Below are 16,580 nucleotides of genomic sequence, written 5' to 3'. Positions count from 1 at the left end.
TTAAACCAATCAATTTTTATGCGCAATTTATAATTTCTTTCTTTTCTTTCACCTTTTTCTTCTGTCTTTGTATGGGTTATGCTTGAGGTACGCTTGAGATGGATGAATGTCCCACTTTTTTATGATCATATTGTTGTAATTTTGTGTTTTTAACTTCTTACGTGGGGACTGTTTGGGGGAGTGTATGAGTATGCGTGATTCGGAGGACCTGCCGGGAGTTGCGGGGGCCACGGGGGTGGTTGAGGGGACCAGAGACACGGGAGAGGGTCGGGGTATTGCGGTCGTAACAGGGAGGGGCAGATACGGCGGGGACTTTAGGGCAGGCCATTACCGGGGAAGGAGGGTTCGCTACATTACAGAGATCCCTCCTTCCGGCCCTAGGAGTCCCACTCCAAGACCAGATGGCGCAAGTAGTCAGGACCCTGGTCTCAGGCTGTTGTCGCTAAATGCCAGGTCTGTTGTACATAAAGCTCCTCTCGTCCGGGACTTAATTTTAGACGAGAGGGCAGACCTGGCATGTATTACTGAAACCTGGCTGGGCCCAGAGGGAGGAGTCCCCCTTGTAGAGCTGTGCCCAGAAGGATTTCAGGTGCTGCATCAGCCGAGAGCCCAGGGAAGGGGTGGGGGTGTGGCCGCTGTTATCCGAGAGTCGTTAGTTCCTCGTAGGGTCCCTGCTCCGGAGATTGTCGGGTGTGAGTCTTTGCTGTTAAAGTTGGACCTCAAGGGTCAAGTGGGTCTGCTGCTAACGTACCTGCCTCCCAACAGCGTTGCAGCAGCCCTCCCCTCGCTCCTCGAGTCGGTAGCCGAGCTGGCAATTGAGTTCCCTAGGTTGATGGTCCTGGGGGACTTTAATTTGCCGTCGCTCGGTGAAAACTCTGATGGGGCGCAGGAGTTCATGGCTTCCATGACAGCCATGGGCTTGACCCAAGTAATTCGGGGCCCAACCCATTCAGCGGGACACATGCTTGACCTCGTATTTCTCTCGGAGCAGTGGATTTGTGATCTTGGTCTGAGGGGGAGTGACATCATACCCCTGTCGTGGTCAGACCATTGCCTACTGAGGCTCGACTTCCGGAGGCCAAACCCCCACTGTAGGGAGGAGGAACCGACCAGGTGGTTCCGCCCCAGGCGTCTTATGGAGCCAGTAAGGTTCCAGACAGAGCTTGGGGTTATTCCTGACTCTTTCGCCCACAATCCGGTGGAGACTCTGGCTGCTGCGTGGCACTCGGCAGCGTCGGAGGCCCTCGACCGGATTGCGCCACTGCGGCTCCTCCGAGGCGGCGGATCCCGGAGACCCCCTTGGTTCACCGAGGAACTCCGGGAGATGAAGCGCCGGAGGAGATGCCTAGAGCACCGTTGGAGGTCCGATAAGTCCGAATCGAACCGGGCAATGGTAACCACCTGCACCAGGGAATACACCAGGGCACTTAGGGCAGCAAAAAGATCGCACATAGCCACCCTGGTAGCATCCGCTGAGTCCCGCCCAGCCGCCCTGTTTAGGATAACCCGCTCCCTATTGAACAAAAGGGAGGCGGGGGAACCCTTGCAGGGCAGAGCTGAAGAATATGCCCAATTCTTAGCGGACAAAATTGCTCGGTTTCGGTCGGACTTGGACTCCACCCCCGCAGTTCCAGCCGAGGCGCAGGGGGACCAAGTAGAACAGCTCTGGGTTGAGTTTCAAGACGTTACCCCCGGGGATGTGGACAAGGCCATGAGAGCTGTAAGTACTTCCACCTGCGTTCTGGATCCGTGTCCCTCATGGCTGGTTACTAACTGCAGTGAGGTGACACGAGGCTGGATCCAGGCGGTTGTGACCGCCTCCCTTCGGGAGGGGAACTTCCCCGCCGCACTGAAAGCGGCGGTGGTGAGACCCCTCCTGAAGAAACCATCCTTGGATCCAGCTGTTCTTAATAGCTATCGTCCAGTCTCCAACCTTCCCTTCCTGGGGAAGGTTGTTGAGAAGGTGGTGGCCTTCCAGCTCCAACGGTCCTTGGAGGAAGCAAACTACCTAGACCCCTTCCAGTCAGGCTTCAGGCCCGGTTACAGCACAGAAACCGCTTTGGTCGCATTGATGGATGATCTCTGGAGAGCCAGAGATGAAGGACGTTCCTCCATCCTGGTCCTCCTTGACCTCTCAGCGGCTTTCGATACCATCGACCATGGTATCCTTCTGCGACGACTGCGGGAGGTGGGAGTGGGAGGCACCGTGTTACGGTGGTTCTCCTCCTACCTCTCGGACAGGTCGCAGTCGGTGTTAGTGGGGGGGCAGAGATCGTCCCCTAGGCCCCTAAATTATGGGGTGCCTCAGGGTTCGGTCTTATCCCCCCTACTATTCAACATCTACATGAAACCGCTGGGAGAGATCATCCGCAGGCACGGGATTAGATACCATCAATATGCGGACGATACTCAATTGTATCTGTCCGCCCCGTGCCAAATCAATGAAGCGGTTGACGTGATGAGCCGGGGTCTTGAGGCCGTTATGGACTGGATGAGGGTGAACAAGCTTGTGCTCAACCCAGAAAAGACCGAGTGGCTGTTGTGTTTCCCTCCCAAAGATTTGGCTATTATTCCACCACTCAGGCTGGGGGGTCAAATTTTATACCCCTCAGAGAGGGTTCGCAACTTGGGAGTCCTCCTGGATCCACAGCTGTCATTTGACCACCACTTAACGGCTGTGACCAGGGGGGCATTCGCCCAGGTTCGCCTGGTGCGCCAGTTGCGACCCTACCTGAATCGGGAGGCTCTCACAACAGTCACTCGGGCCCTTGTGACCTCTAGGCTGGAATACTGCAATGTGCTCTACATGGGGCTGCCCTTGAGGAGCATCCGGCGACTTCAGCTAGTGCAGAATGCAGCCGCGCGAGTGATTGCGGGTGCACCCCGATTCACCCGCATAACACCTATCCTCCGCGAGCTGCGCTGGCTACCTGTTGATCTCCGGATGCGCTTCAAGGTGCTATTAATCACCCATAAAGCCCTACATGGCAGTGGATCTGGATACTTGAGAGACCGCCTTCTGCCAATTACATCCCTACGACCGATAAGATCTCATAGATTAGGCCTCCTCCGTATTCCATCGGCCAGCCAGTGTCGGCTGGCAACTACAAGGAGGAGGGCCTTCTCAGCAGTAGCCCCGACCCTTTGGAACGAGCTCCCCGTGGAGATTCGTACCCTCTCCACCGTCCAGGCCTTCCGCATAGCCTTGAAGAACTGGCTCGCCCGTCAGGCCTGGGGATAGGATAGTTACCCGCCCGAATGATGAGTGTTTGTTGTTTGCTATTTTATTACATGTTTTGTCCTACTGTCTGTATTCCCCTTTCCCAGTTTTTGTGTGAGCCGCCCTGAGTCCCCTCAGGGAAAAGGGCGGCCTACAAATTCTAATAAAATTCTAAAAAAAAAAAAAAAATCTCTTTAGGATGGACTGAGTTAAAAAACTGAACTATCCCAGAGGAGGCGTGGTCAACAATTACATAACTCAGACTCTAGGCTAATGGACAAAGTTAACCCATGCTTGGATTCCCCAAGCAGCGCACAGGAGAATCACCAAAAACATTTGAAAATAACCACAGGACCCAAGGTTTGCAATGTGTTACCTATGGTCTTATGACACATGTATTCTTCCAGTAGCACCACAGACAATCCCCTTCATGTAACTACATGACAAAGTTGTTACAAATGTTAATATTAAACATGATTTTTAAAAATATTATAGTTTTTGAGGTATAAACTAATAATAAATCAGTTATAAATAACAAAGGCCTATTTTCAGAGAAATAAAAGTGTATAATTTTATAATTAATACACTCAGGTGGTCCTGGACTTATGACCACAATTGAGCCCAAAATTTACATTGCTAAGTGAGATATTTGTTAAGTGAGTTCTGCCCCATTTTACGACATTTTTTGCCATAGTTGTTAAGTGAAGCATTGCAGTTGTTAAGTTAGTAACAACTGCAAGGGAATCTGGCACCTCCATTGACTTTGATGGTCAGAAGGTCGCAAAAGGGATCACATGACACTGCAACTATCATAAATATGAGTCAGTTGCTAAGCATCTGAATTTTGATCACGTGACCATGGGGATGCTGCAATGGTCGTAAGTGTGAAAATGGTCATTATTTACTTTTTTCAGTGCTGTTATAACTAAATGATCACTAAAGGAACTGTTGTAAGGTGAGGACTACCTGTACAGACCTTACAGGTACTATTTTAGGAGTATCTAATAGCCTAAAAAGGAGAATATTTGTAGCTCAGGGTTGAAATGAGGGATCCTTGGTGCTCTCTAAATATGTGATGTTACCTAATTTGAGTAATGGAACGTCTGCAAGGCAACAACTGAGCTCAGGGACCACCAAGGACTCCTCATATGATAACCTCTACTATCACTACAATATTCACTAATTCATTATTAGTTCTGATTTATAAATCTAGTGTATTAGTATTTGTACTGTGTTTTCCCGAAAATAAGACACGCCCTGCCAATAAGCCCAATCAGGCTTTTCAGAGCATGCACCATAATAAGCCCTCCCCCAAAAATAAGCCCGCCCCAAACTATTTAAGCGCATGCGCAACTGGTCCCCGCCATTACCACTGTACCACCTATCAGTACAGCTTCCAAAACAAAAAGAGGGCCTGCCACAAAAAGAGCTGCAGGCCAAGCAAAGTGCTTCACGCCCCATTCCCTCCTGTGCAAAGAGCCCGCTGCAAAAAGAGTGGCAGGCCAGCAATGCGATCACCCCCTCCTGCCTGTCCCCTCTCATGCAAAATAACACCGCCCACCCCACCCCAATGGTAAAGGCAGTCTGCTGGGGAATAGCTAATAAATTCTTTGCAATCCCCCCACCCCAAAATGCTGGGGAAGATTTCTTTCTCCTGAGAGGGCCTATTTCCTCTCTTTTATCTTTGCAGAGGCTTAAATGTGTATTATTACGACTTCACCATTGTTCTGTGGTAAGATTCTCCAACACGTGTCAACCATAGGTATACTTCACATTTTGAAAACACATTCAGGCTCCCTCAAATTGATTATCCTAATTATTCTAAATTACTTTAGTCATGTAATCTAACTACATTGTAAAACTCAGGCATATAGCCTAACTTAGATTTACATCCTTCCTGGCAATGTTTATGTTTTGTTTTGTTATCTTTTCCCTTCTCTGTTTGCTTAATTGCCCATTTGGTCCCCTTATTAACAGCACAAAAGTTGTGAGGATTGCTTTGGTATTTGAGATAGAGCATAGGTACGTGCTGATTCCTGGAGGAGATAGGGGTGGCATATAAAGGATTGTTAGCATGTGTTTTTACAGATGCTTAACAATTAAATTATTACTTTTTATTTATTATTATTCCCTCCAAATGCTATATCTATTGATGGAATAATTTTCTTAGTTTAGATTTGTTTGGAAGGAAAAAGGGTTTATCTCTGTTGAAAAGAAATGAACTTGGGAAATCTGACTAGTTCCTGTGCCTAATAATTGCTTTAACAAGATGGTAATTATTCACTATTTTGTTACTCTTTCTGATTATCCCCCTGGGACTATCAGTTCTTGAAATGAATCAGACAAGGCTACTGTTTTAGGATTTATTAGCTATTCCCCAGCATTTTGGGGTGGGGGGATTTATTAGTTATTCCCCAGCATTTTGGGGTGGGGGGAATGCAAAGGATTTATTAGATTTTCTAGCTCGGACCCGAGGCAACTGGAAAACTTGACACAAAACACTTTCTCCCTCCGTGCCTCTCTCTTTCTCCCTTCCCTTCCTCCGATTGGCTGGCAGCAAACTGTCTCTTGAGCCCAAAAGGCCGGGGTGAAGAGTATCTCTCCAAAAGGCCTGTGAGAAAGGGCTGGGGATGGAAGAGAAGGACGAACAGCCAGGTGCCTCACAGCGGAGGTGAAGTGATAAGAGGTGGATGATTGGGGGAGAAACCCTGGGGGTGAAATAGGCGGAGGAAGGGCAGGAGAACAGTCCCATTCCACACTAGGATGGGCGTCTCGCTTCTCTCCCCTCCCCCTTTGCTAAAGGGAAGAAGCCAGGCAGCTGTTACATTGGGGGTGAGGTGGGAGGTGGCAGGCCAGCAACACACCTCGTACCCCATTCCCTCTCACGCAAAAAGAACACCTCCCACCAAGCCTGGCTGCTTCCCTTCCCCGACATCCCTTTAGTGAGGGGTAGCAGTGGGGGGAGAAGCGAGACGTGTGTCCTTTGTGCTATGGGAGACTGACAGCTCCGCTGCGTTCCTTGCCTTTTCGTCCTTGTAAAAAAAACCTCATGAGTTCAACTTGCGAGGTTTTTTTTACAAGGGGCTTCACTGGATGAAAGAACGCAGCGGAGCTGTCAGTCTGGTAGCGCTAGGACACGCGCCTTGCTTCTCTCCCCCCCCACCTGCCACCCCTCACTAAAGGGGCAGTGGGGAAGGGAACCAGGCAGGCTGCCTTTACCATTGGGGTGAGGTGGGCGGTGTTGGGCTGCAAGGTGTGCCTCTTACCTTCCCAGGTCAGTCGTGTTCATCGCCATTGTGTCCGGGGAAGCCCCTGGTAAAAAGAAAAAATAAACCCTTCTTGCGACTTCAAGAAGTTTGATAGAACTCGCGAGAAGGTTTTTTTTTTTTTTTTTACCAGCAGCTTCCCTGGACACAATGGCGAGGAACTTGACGGAGCTGGAAAGGTAAAAGACGCGCCTCGCTTTTCGCCTGCCCCAGAAAATAATAAGCCCTCCCCTATAATGAGCCCAAGACCATATTTCGTGGGTCAAAAAAATAAATAAAACCCTGTCTTATTTTCGGGGAAACACAGTTAGTTATGAAACTGGGACTGCGCACTATGGGAAAAAAAACCTGATATAATTTTGATGTCAAATATCACATATTTCTCAAAACCTCCCTTTGCCCCCCTTAGGTTTCACTACATTCTTGAAGTTCAAAATTGGTCAGGAGGTAGAATTTCTTTGTTGGTTAAGGGAACCATTTATGTAAGCTAAGGATTTGGATCTATAGCTCAGCTAAACTGAAAGAAATCAATAGTGCTTCCTTTATTCCTGTTCATTCTAAATGTAGAGAGTTGATTCCCCCCCCACCCTTAAATAATAAACGTTGATATAATACACACTTTTCAGGCTGGTCTCTGAACTCTTTATTTCTACTGGGAGACAAATCAGAACCCTGTGAACTGTCTTACTGGGTTTCATCAACTCCTTTGTTAAAAGATATCTCATTGAAATCAAAACCACAACTATTTATGCCTGATGGGGTTCTTTCTCATTGCAAAGCTTCCAGATTTAGAATGGATTGTTTATAAGTTTTCTTTGTTTATAAAACAGGGGTATGCCACCAATAGCCTACCACTAGCACTCCAAGAAAACATCACTGAAATTTGGTAGCTGAATTTTGGTTTTCTCAAAGCAATTTGGAAGGTCAGGAACCTAAATTTTGGCCCCTGATCCCTCAACAGTTGTCCATCCTGACATCCTGAGCTATCTTCTTGAATACAGAAGTTAAATTTTATTTTCTTTGCTCTTGTAACTTCTCTAACAGCAGCCACCATAATTCTGTTGAGATTTCATGGTCAATGAAAATATATAAAAATTTTCTTTCTGGGTTTTCTAGTCACTTGGGTTACCTTGTTATCTTAATAATAAACTTCTTACCTTGTCTAACTTGTCTACAGTGGAGCAAATGGTCCGGAATTTGGTATCTGGAACCCCACAGACTGCAAACATCCCATCAAGGATACGTCGGTCATTGACCTAGAAGGAAACTGAGATGTTTTCAAGCAACAATTCCCAATAGATTTTGATTCTATTGGTAATATTCCTGGACTATTTGTAGTTTGGACCTTAGACCATTGATTTAAAGTTATTCCAACCCTCCTCGCTGTACTAGGGATTACTGGATGGTTAATCTATTTTTATTTCTAGTCTTGAAAAATGTTGAGCTTTATGGCAAATCTAATACTACTTGTTTGTATGCTTTTTGGTTACAGTCGATATAAAAAATCTACACACTTCTGTTAAAGTGCCAGGTTTTGAGATGTGAAAAAATCAACGCAAGTTAAATCATTTAAATTTTTTCCACCTTTTAATATAACATATGAGTTGTATAAGTCAATTGAAAAACAAATTGAAATCTTTTAGTGGGAAAAATAATAAAATTGTTGGCAAAGTAGCTAGAATGCAGTACTGCATTCTACTGCATTTGCTTATATTGTCAGTAGTTTGATTCCTTCGATGCTGACCAGCTGAAGGTTGACCCATCCTTCCATCCTTCTGAGGTTGGTAAAATGAAGGCCTAGATTGTTGGGTACAATATGCTGATTCTGGAAACATCTTAGAGGTATGTAAAGAACTGTGAAGCGGTATAGAAGTCTAAGTTCTATTTACTATAAAATATGGTTGTGTAAATGTGCACCCCATTAATCTAATACTCCGTTTTTGACTTTCTGGCAGCATTCTGTCTTTTGGGGCAGAAGCCTATCAATGTGGAACATCTGGCCTTAGGAATCTTTGCCTATTCCTCCTTGCATAAATGTTCCAAATCTGTCAGATTGTGAGGGCATCTCTTGAGCACAACCCTCTTCAGACCACCCTATAGAGCTTCAATTGTATTCAGATTCAAGCTCTAAAACTTTGATCTTTTTCTACAAAGTCATTCTTTTGTTGACTAGGAGATATCTTTTGAGTCTCTGTTATTTTGAAAGGTGACATTCATCTTCATTTTTAGCATTTCAGCAGAGGCCTGAAAATTTGTGCCATAATTGCCAGCTTCTCAGACCAGGTTTTTTTCTTGTTTTTTTTTTGTCACTTTTGGAGGGACATCTAGTTCTTGGTAAAGTCACTATTGTGCCATATTTTCTCTACTTGTTGATGACTGTCCTCCCTGTATCTACTGTGTCCCATCCAATGCCTTGGATATATTTTGTACCCTTCTCCTGATACTTTTCAACAAGATCCCTTTGATGCTTCATAAGGTCTTTGCAAACCAGGGGATTTGCTCTAAGTGGCAATGAGTAAACATCAGAAAAATCCTACCAGAAGAAAGAAAAACCAGAAAGTTGTTACCTCTTGAAAAAAAAAAGCACTTTTGGGACAACCTGGATGACTGAGAATCTCCATAGACACCTACTTAAGATGGTTTGCACACTTGTGCAACCATGTTATTGTTTTTTATTTTTATTTCCCCCCTAAAATGTTTATTTTTCAATTGAATATATATCTTATATGCTATATTAAATGTGGAAAAATCTCTGAAGTGATTTATCTTGGGCTGTTTTTTTAACATGTCAAAAACCTGGCATTTTAATATGGGTTGGTTAGACTTTTTATATCCTCTGTAGATTCACCCAGGAATGCAAAAGAATATTTATAATATTCCCTTTTCAATATTTACTTATAACTATAAGCATTAGACTGGTTTGAGACATGGAACTGGTTCCAAATTGGCCAGTCCTGTAGCTTCTATAGCTGAAGGTGTGTTTGATTTAAGATCCTTCTAGAACTTCTTTTAATTTTTGCAGCATCAAAATGAATGGCTGGGATATCAGTATTTATAAGTAAGTAGCAATAGGCTTATTACAAAATGTGAACAATTCTGCTGCCAAATACACACAGATTTAAAAATATGTCTCAATGATTAAAGTTTACCACTTGTTGGCAGAAATCAAGGAGAAAATACAAGTACCAATTGATTATAATTGTTCTAATGCTAAAACCAACATAACTGCAAGAAAAAAGTGGATTCTGACCCAGGTCTTGTACTTACTTACCTTGATTAGAAAGTCTCCTATTTGTAGGGCACATAGAATCTCATGCACAATTTTCAGACACTCAGCATCAGGAATCATGATGTCATAATGGCCAGCAATGTCAAAATCCTGGGGTACAAATTGCAGATAAGAAAATCAGGTGTGATTCAGTCATTGGTGCTGCCTTGCTTGGCATATAGGAACTACCTTTCCAAGTCTTGATATCAGAAAAGCAGAAACTTCTAGGATCTCGCATATATTACACACTGAGGCAACTAGGATTGTTTGAGGCTAAGCCTTCTACATCTTCCAATAATGCAAATTATTACTGGAGGATTAACTGTCTCCTTTCATTTGTCATAGAAATAAATAAATCCCAGAGTAGCTAGGTTTCTTGAAGCATTTGCCTCTCTTTAATTGCCTCCCATCCATAATCATATGATTCTGAAAAATTACCATAAAGGGGTGGGAATGGGTAAACATTGCAAATAGACATAGCATTGATGTGGGAAGGAAAAACAAGTAAGCAATGGCTTCCCAACCTCCTTGGCAATGTCTGAAAGAACTCAGAAAATGGCTACTCTCCAATTTTATTGCAATAGGACAATAAACTTTAGAATAAGACATACAGGTAGTCCTCAATATAGAATCATAATTGGGACCAAAATTTATGTTGCAAAGGAAGGCAATTGTTATATGAGTTGTACTCGATTTTACTACCTTTTCACCATTGTTATGGGAATCACTGCAGTTAAATGAATCATGTTAATAGAATCCAGTTTCTCCCATTGATTTTGCTTGTTGGAAATCTGCTGTGAAACTGGCAAATGATGATCACATGACCTCAAGGTGCTGCAAACTTTAGAAATACATGCCAGTTGCCAAGCACCTGAATTGTGTTCACGTGAACATGGGAATACTATGACAAATGTAATTGTTAGGAGCAGTCATAAATAACTTTTTTTCATTCCTGTTGTAACTTCAAGCGGTCGCTAAACAATAGTTGTAAATTAAGGAGTACCTGCACATAGTTATTATATAAAGAATCTAAATATACTGTATTGTGTTACTGCCACTTATTTTGAGAAAATTATGATGCACCTATGGAGGCCTTTTCTAATGTCAATGGGTGAAGAATAAACATATTCTTGTAGCAAGTTTGGGAAATTCATGGCTCTATGGGAAAACCTAACCACCTTTCCCACCAAGACATGCTTACATTTTCCAGAGTACATATGTTCAATCAGAGTATACTTGTATGTATAGTTTAAGATTTAAGGCACCCATTGCAACTTTAAAAACAGGTAATGCCCTCCCAAAAGGGGGGGGGGGCGGCATTTTTCCCATCTAGAAAACCACTTTAAGAGATAAAATGGCTGTTTATAGAAAACCTAAACATCCTCCATAAATACCTGGGATATTAACTATCTGGCCTCTAAGCTGATAAATGTAACTAAACCTCTTAAATATGTATGTATGTATATGTATACGTGTATGTATATATATGTGTGTGTATGTATGCATGCTTAACATGGAATTGCGGAGAAAAAGTAAAAATCACATTTCGTATCATAATTATAAATATCTCAATTACATTAGCATTACCAGGTAAGCAATGCATCTTTTCCTTTTAAATTAAGATATACGTACCACTTTAGCATACATATATGGACACATGTAATTATGATAATGGATATAGGACATATAGAACATAGAATTAAAAATATGTTATTGAAAAATTACCATGTATCTGAAATTAGAAAGACTTGAAATCTGTATTAAATATCCGAAATACTGCATCTACAAGAACAATATCAGTATCTGATGTAGAATGATCTGCTCTCAGTATAAATGTACGTTGCACATGCTATACTCCCCCAAAAGGCTAAACATTTCCATGGAAATTGATAAGATAAAAAGAGAAACAATGTTGTTATTCCTTGGCTTGCTGCAGAACTATCCAAATATATGATCACATAAACGAAGAAGACAAAAATTGTTGTAACATTAGGAAATGCTACCTACATTTGTATCCAATACCATGGAGCTATGGATCTCACTGTGGAGAAAGCCAATTAGTCATGTACAATCAATCTAGTAGAAGTTTGCATGTACTTACACACTGATAGAACTCCCTGTAACGTCCCTTCGTCATGGCTGGGTTATCCCGCCTGTAGACTTTAGCAATTTGGTAACGTTTAATGTTGGTGATTTTGTTCATAGCCAAATAACGAGCAAATGGCACCTGGACAAAGAAGGTTAAGGAGAACCCTTGAAATCCTAAGGCAACCCATCTTTCTGTGGCTATTCTTCTAGAACAGAGGGGGAATCTAAAAACCTTTATAGGTAGTCCTCAATGTACAACCATTTGTTGAAAGACTGTTCAAAATTACAACGGCACTGAAAAAAAGGACTTATGACCAGTTCTCACCTGGCCTTTGCAACATCTGCATGATCACATGCAGAGCCGAGGTGGCGCAGTGGTTAGGGTGCAGTACTGCAGGCCACTTCAGCTGACTGTTATCTGCAGTTCAGCGGTTCAAATCTCACCGGCTCAAGGTTGACTCAGCCTTCCATCCTTCCGAGGTGGGTGAAATGAGGACCCAGACTGTGGGGGCGATATGCTGACTCTGTAAACCGCTTAGAGAGGGCTGAAAGCCCTATGAAGCGATATATAAGTCTAACTGCTATTGCTATTGCTATCACATGATCAAAATTTGAACGCTTGTCAACTGGCATGTATTTATGACAGTTGCACTATCTAGGGTCATGTGATCACCATTTGTAACCTTCCCAGCTGGTTTCTGACAAGCAAAGTTAATGGGGGAAGCCAGGTTCATTTAATGGCTGCATGATTCACTTAACAATTGCAGTGATTCACTTAACAACTGCAGTAATAACTATGGCAAAACAGTTATAAAATGGGGCAAAAACAATAAATACTTAATAACAGAAATTCTGGGCTCAATTGTGGTCATAAGTTGAGAACCACCTGTACTGCTAAGTAACCTCTCTCAAGCAGAAACTATTAAAAATCCTAACAGGAAGATACTCTTCTCTGAGACTTCTGAGTAATTCAAAGATGCACCAAGGGATAATCATTATTATTTAAATTAACCCAACTCCCATCAACTCCCAGCAGTTTACAAATAATTTAATGATTCACAAATGATTTAAAACATGAAAAATAAGGCAGTAAAAATAACAAAACAATAACAACAACAAAAAGATAGAGATGGCAGAATAACAAAATGGATGAAACCAAACAAAAACAAGCTGGGTTAAAAATCCCCACAAAGCCAGGTCATGGGACCCTCTGAAACACTAACAGGAAAGGAAAAAATGCACGAGAGCAAAATGAGAAGTCAGGTCTAAAGTAAGAAGCTGTAACCCTAAGAACCTTCCTCAATGTTTGGATATAATCCATATCTCAGCAATACAAGAGAGGTATCTTGTTCTTAAGTACCTATATAAAGGTAAAGTTTCCCCTCGCACATATGTGCTAGTTGTTCCCGACTCTAGGGGGAGGTGCTTATCTCCATTTCAAAGCCAAAGAGCAAGGGTTGTTTGAAGACATCTCCATGGTGATGTGGTGAGCATGGCTAAACACCAAAGGTGCACAGAATGCTACCTTCCCACCAAAGGTGGTTCCTATTTTCCTTGCATTTTTATGTGCTTTCGAACTGCTAGGTTGGCAGAAGCTGGGAAAGTAATGGGAGCTCACTCCGTTACACGACACTAGGGATTTGAACTGCTGAACCGCCGACCTTTCTGATTGACAAGTTCAGTGTCTTAGCCACTGAGCCACCATATCCCTTTAAGTATGTATATAGAGATGTTCAATTATGTTCCTCCTAAGCAGCTTGAAATATGGCTTCAGATAGCTATATTATTTAGCAAATCTCTTTGAAAAATCTAAATCTCACCATTGTTGAGGGCTTAACCATTTCTCTTAAAGAGTCCAGAAGAAAATATTATGGTCACTTCTCCTTCTTTTTGGTTTGTCACTTCAGTTTTTGTTTCTCTGTTCAGAAACAAATCTTTAAAACTGCAAAAGGGATTTACTCTGATCAGAACTATAAATCTAGATTTTATTTTATTCCTAATTGCTTACTTTACGTAGTTCAGCCAGTATTTGGTTTGATCCAATATGGAGATATGAAAATATGAAATTAATACCTAAATTTACCTTCTGCAAAATACCGATAATAACACAGTGTTATATTACCTACTTGAAAGTAAATCTCACTAAAGTTGTTTTCAATATTCCTCAATAGAACATGCTCTCATATAAGTGCATATACATCTGCCTACATGTAATTAAGCAACTTCATAGTTTTCTGTAAAAGCAGGCTGTGAAAATAATCCTAAGAAATGGAATATTTTAGCAATGGATCCCAAGATATTTTGTAACTTCTGTTACAGTGGCATCAAATTGTCTGGATACTTATATATTTTTCCCTCTTGACTTGTTGATTAAATAAGTTGAAAACGTATTTAACTAACAAGTTAAACGATCAAAATAAAGCTTCCAGTCTATTGACTGAGCTTGAATAGTTCTGATCACAGAATATGGAATATAAATTAAAAATGTTTTCTTGCCATTTTATATTTATGCCAGGAATACCAGGCTTTAGGATACAGTCAAATCATAGCGAAGTGATAGCAGCTCTCCTCCTTGGTCTTTCAGATCATAGATGAGCTTTGAGTCTTCTCCATATTTCCCTGTTAAGGTTTCCTAAAAAGAAAAGAATAGGAAAGAAGACAGGAAAAAGAAATAAAAAAGGACAGAAAGGAGCAACGGTAAATCATGTTGTTACAAGAGACCAATAAAAGTTCTACTCACAATGTGCTTACAAAGGTCACAATTACTTGGGCAACTGAATAAAAATAATAATACTGCATAATTTATATTCCTTTCTTCTACTTCATATAATAGCAGCTTAAACAAAACAAAAACCCACAAAACAAAAACCAGTAAAATTAATCAATTTTAATTGAAATGTCAAAATAATGAATAGCAGTGATATTAATAGGAAAGGAAGACCAATACAGGGAGGGCATTCCATGAGATATAGAGACCAGATTAAAGCAATTTACCCTTTTGCTTTACTTCATTGTGCAAAACTTTTAAAGCAAATGCATGGCAGATTTAACTGAAATGATGTTTTAGAACCATGACAGTATCACAGAAAGAGGCACATGTACATGGTTTTTTTCTTGTATGGGTAGGAGAAAAGTTGTACTTTTAATGGACGATGAACACAAGCAGACACCGAAAACTATCAGGAAAATCTGATATGTGCTGCAACCAGACTTGACTAAAGAAGGCTTGATGTCTTGGTACCTTGTGTTAAATAAATATTCTCCAATTCTGATAGTGTTAGGTACACTATAAAAGGGAACAGGGACATTTAACAGAACTGTTCTCAGAGAAAGAAAATAAAGTGCTACATCTATCTATTATGAAGAAATTAAAATAAAGCAGTAAAACAACACATCTAACTCAAAGTTTTGCACAGGTGTATGGGCCACTAAAGTATTTCACAACTCTAGCCACAAGAGAAGAGTTAATCGCACTTAAAAATAAAAATAATGAAGAGATGGCAATTCTTCCTAGAGCCACAAGGGCAAATTTTCTGACACTCGGATGTGTCATAAATACCATACACTAAGAAGGTTCAGCAGAAGGTTCTAGAAAAAGTCATAATTATTTATAATTATTCAGGATTAGATTTTTAGATAGAAGGCCTGTAGCAGACTTACATTTGACAATAAAATTCAGGAACAGTAGTGAGATCATTCACACAATTGCCCTCAAAAATGTTAAGAACAGGGAAAGATGGATGTATTTTAATTCCAGCCAAATTTAGCCTCTACAATAATTCTATGGTAGAAACTTTAGATAGCCCAGTTTTGGTGTTCCCAAAACTTAAGGATATAATTGTCTCTTCTTATTGTATTGATTTCTTTATTCCTTTGTAGAGTTCTTTACATGCTCTGTAGAGTTCAGTAATATGCAGAATAAGCTGGCCATCACATTCCAAAATTGAAAGTTTTAGTACAGTATTTGACAAAAAACAAAACAAAAACCCACTCTGAAACTATGGTCATTGAGGGAAATAGAATCAAACAAGTCCATGCAGGATGGGAACTCACCCCATCGCATGGAGCTCAGGTCTCAAGCCTGGGCTGCCGGATTTCCAGCCGACAAGTCCAGCATCTTAAGTGCTGAGCCACCATGCCACCCTTTCATTTATAGGAATTTGGAAAACGTATTATGAATATATTAGCCAAACAGTGTTAAAATCCTCACTGATATTCTTCTTCCCTAAAGGAAAATAGCAAGCAAAATGTATATGGTGTCCAAAAGAAGAATGCCACAAATAATGTTAACACTATTCCTGAGATTCATTTTTGCTGTCTCTAGATGTCTACCTAATTACTGAGACTGGAATGCTGAGAATTGAAGTGAGAGTTTGAAAGTGGATGGTGAATGAGCTACTACTGGCTTAAATGATAGAATCAGACAGGTCCTATAGCTTATAAAAGACAGTTACAGCCAGAGAATCACAAAAGAACCAATTGGAATTTAGTATTGCTCAACGTAAATTACTCATAATGTTCCCAAACCTAGAGGATTTTTTAGCTAAGCATGAACACATAATTCATCATTTATACATTGTAAGTGATGTGATCTCTGGTGCATTCTACACTGTCTCTGCAGGATATTTATATTTTGATGGAATCAGGCTGTGATAACATTTAATGATCAGAATATTGCTAGGAATAGTTAAAAAAATGTTATTAAGAAGCTTAACTGTTGCTATATGTTCGGAAAATC

General features: G+C 41.5%; 1 protein-coding gene across 1 annotated transcript in view; it reads right to left on the bottom strand.

Moving 5' to 3' along the window:
* LOC106552653 (histidine--tRNA ligase, cytoplasmic) overlaps positions 1-16,580 on the bottom strand; it is a 53,253-nt gene that overhangs the window by 26,350 nt on the left and 10,323 nt on the right. The window contains exons 4-7 of the mRNA XM_087721847.1: positions 14,379-14,474; positions 11,856-11,981; positions 9,758-9,865; positions 7,644-7,742 (exon numbers count right to left, since the gene is read on the bottom strand). Coding sequence (XP_087577973.1) covers positions 7,644-7,742; positions 9,758-9,865; positions 11,856-11,981; positions 14,379-14,474 — 429 coding nt within the window. The remainder of the gene's footprint in view (positions 1-7,643; positions 7,743-9,757; positions 9,866-11,855; positions 11,982-14,378; positions 14,475-16,580) is intronic.

The sequence above is a fragment of the Thamnophis sirtalis genome, unplaced genomic scaffold (genome assembly GCF_051295495.1).
Source record: "Thamnophis sirtalis isolate CommonGarterSnake01/CBP01778 unplaced genomic scaffold, rThaSir2_p1.2 scaffold_8, whole genome shotgun sequence".
NCBI classification, from domain to species: domain Eukaryota; kingdom Metazoa; phylum Chordata; class Lepidosauria; order Squamata; family Natricidae; genus Thamnophis; species Thamnophis sirtalis.
The sequence above is the reverse complement of the archived record's forward strand: the minus strand, read 5'-3'. Positions and strand labels throughout refer to the sequence as shown.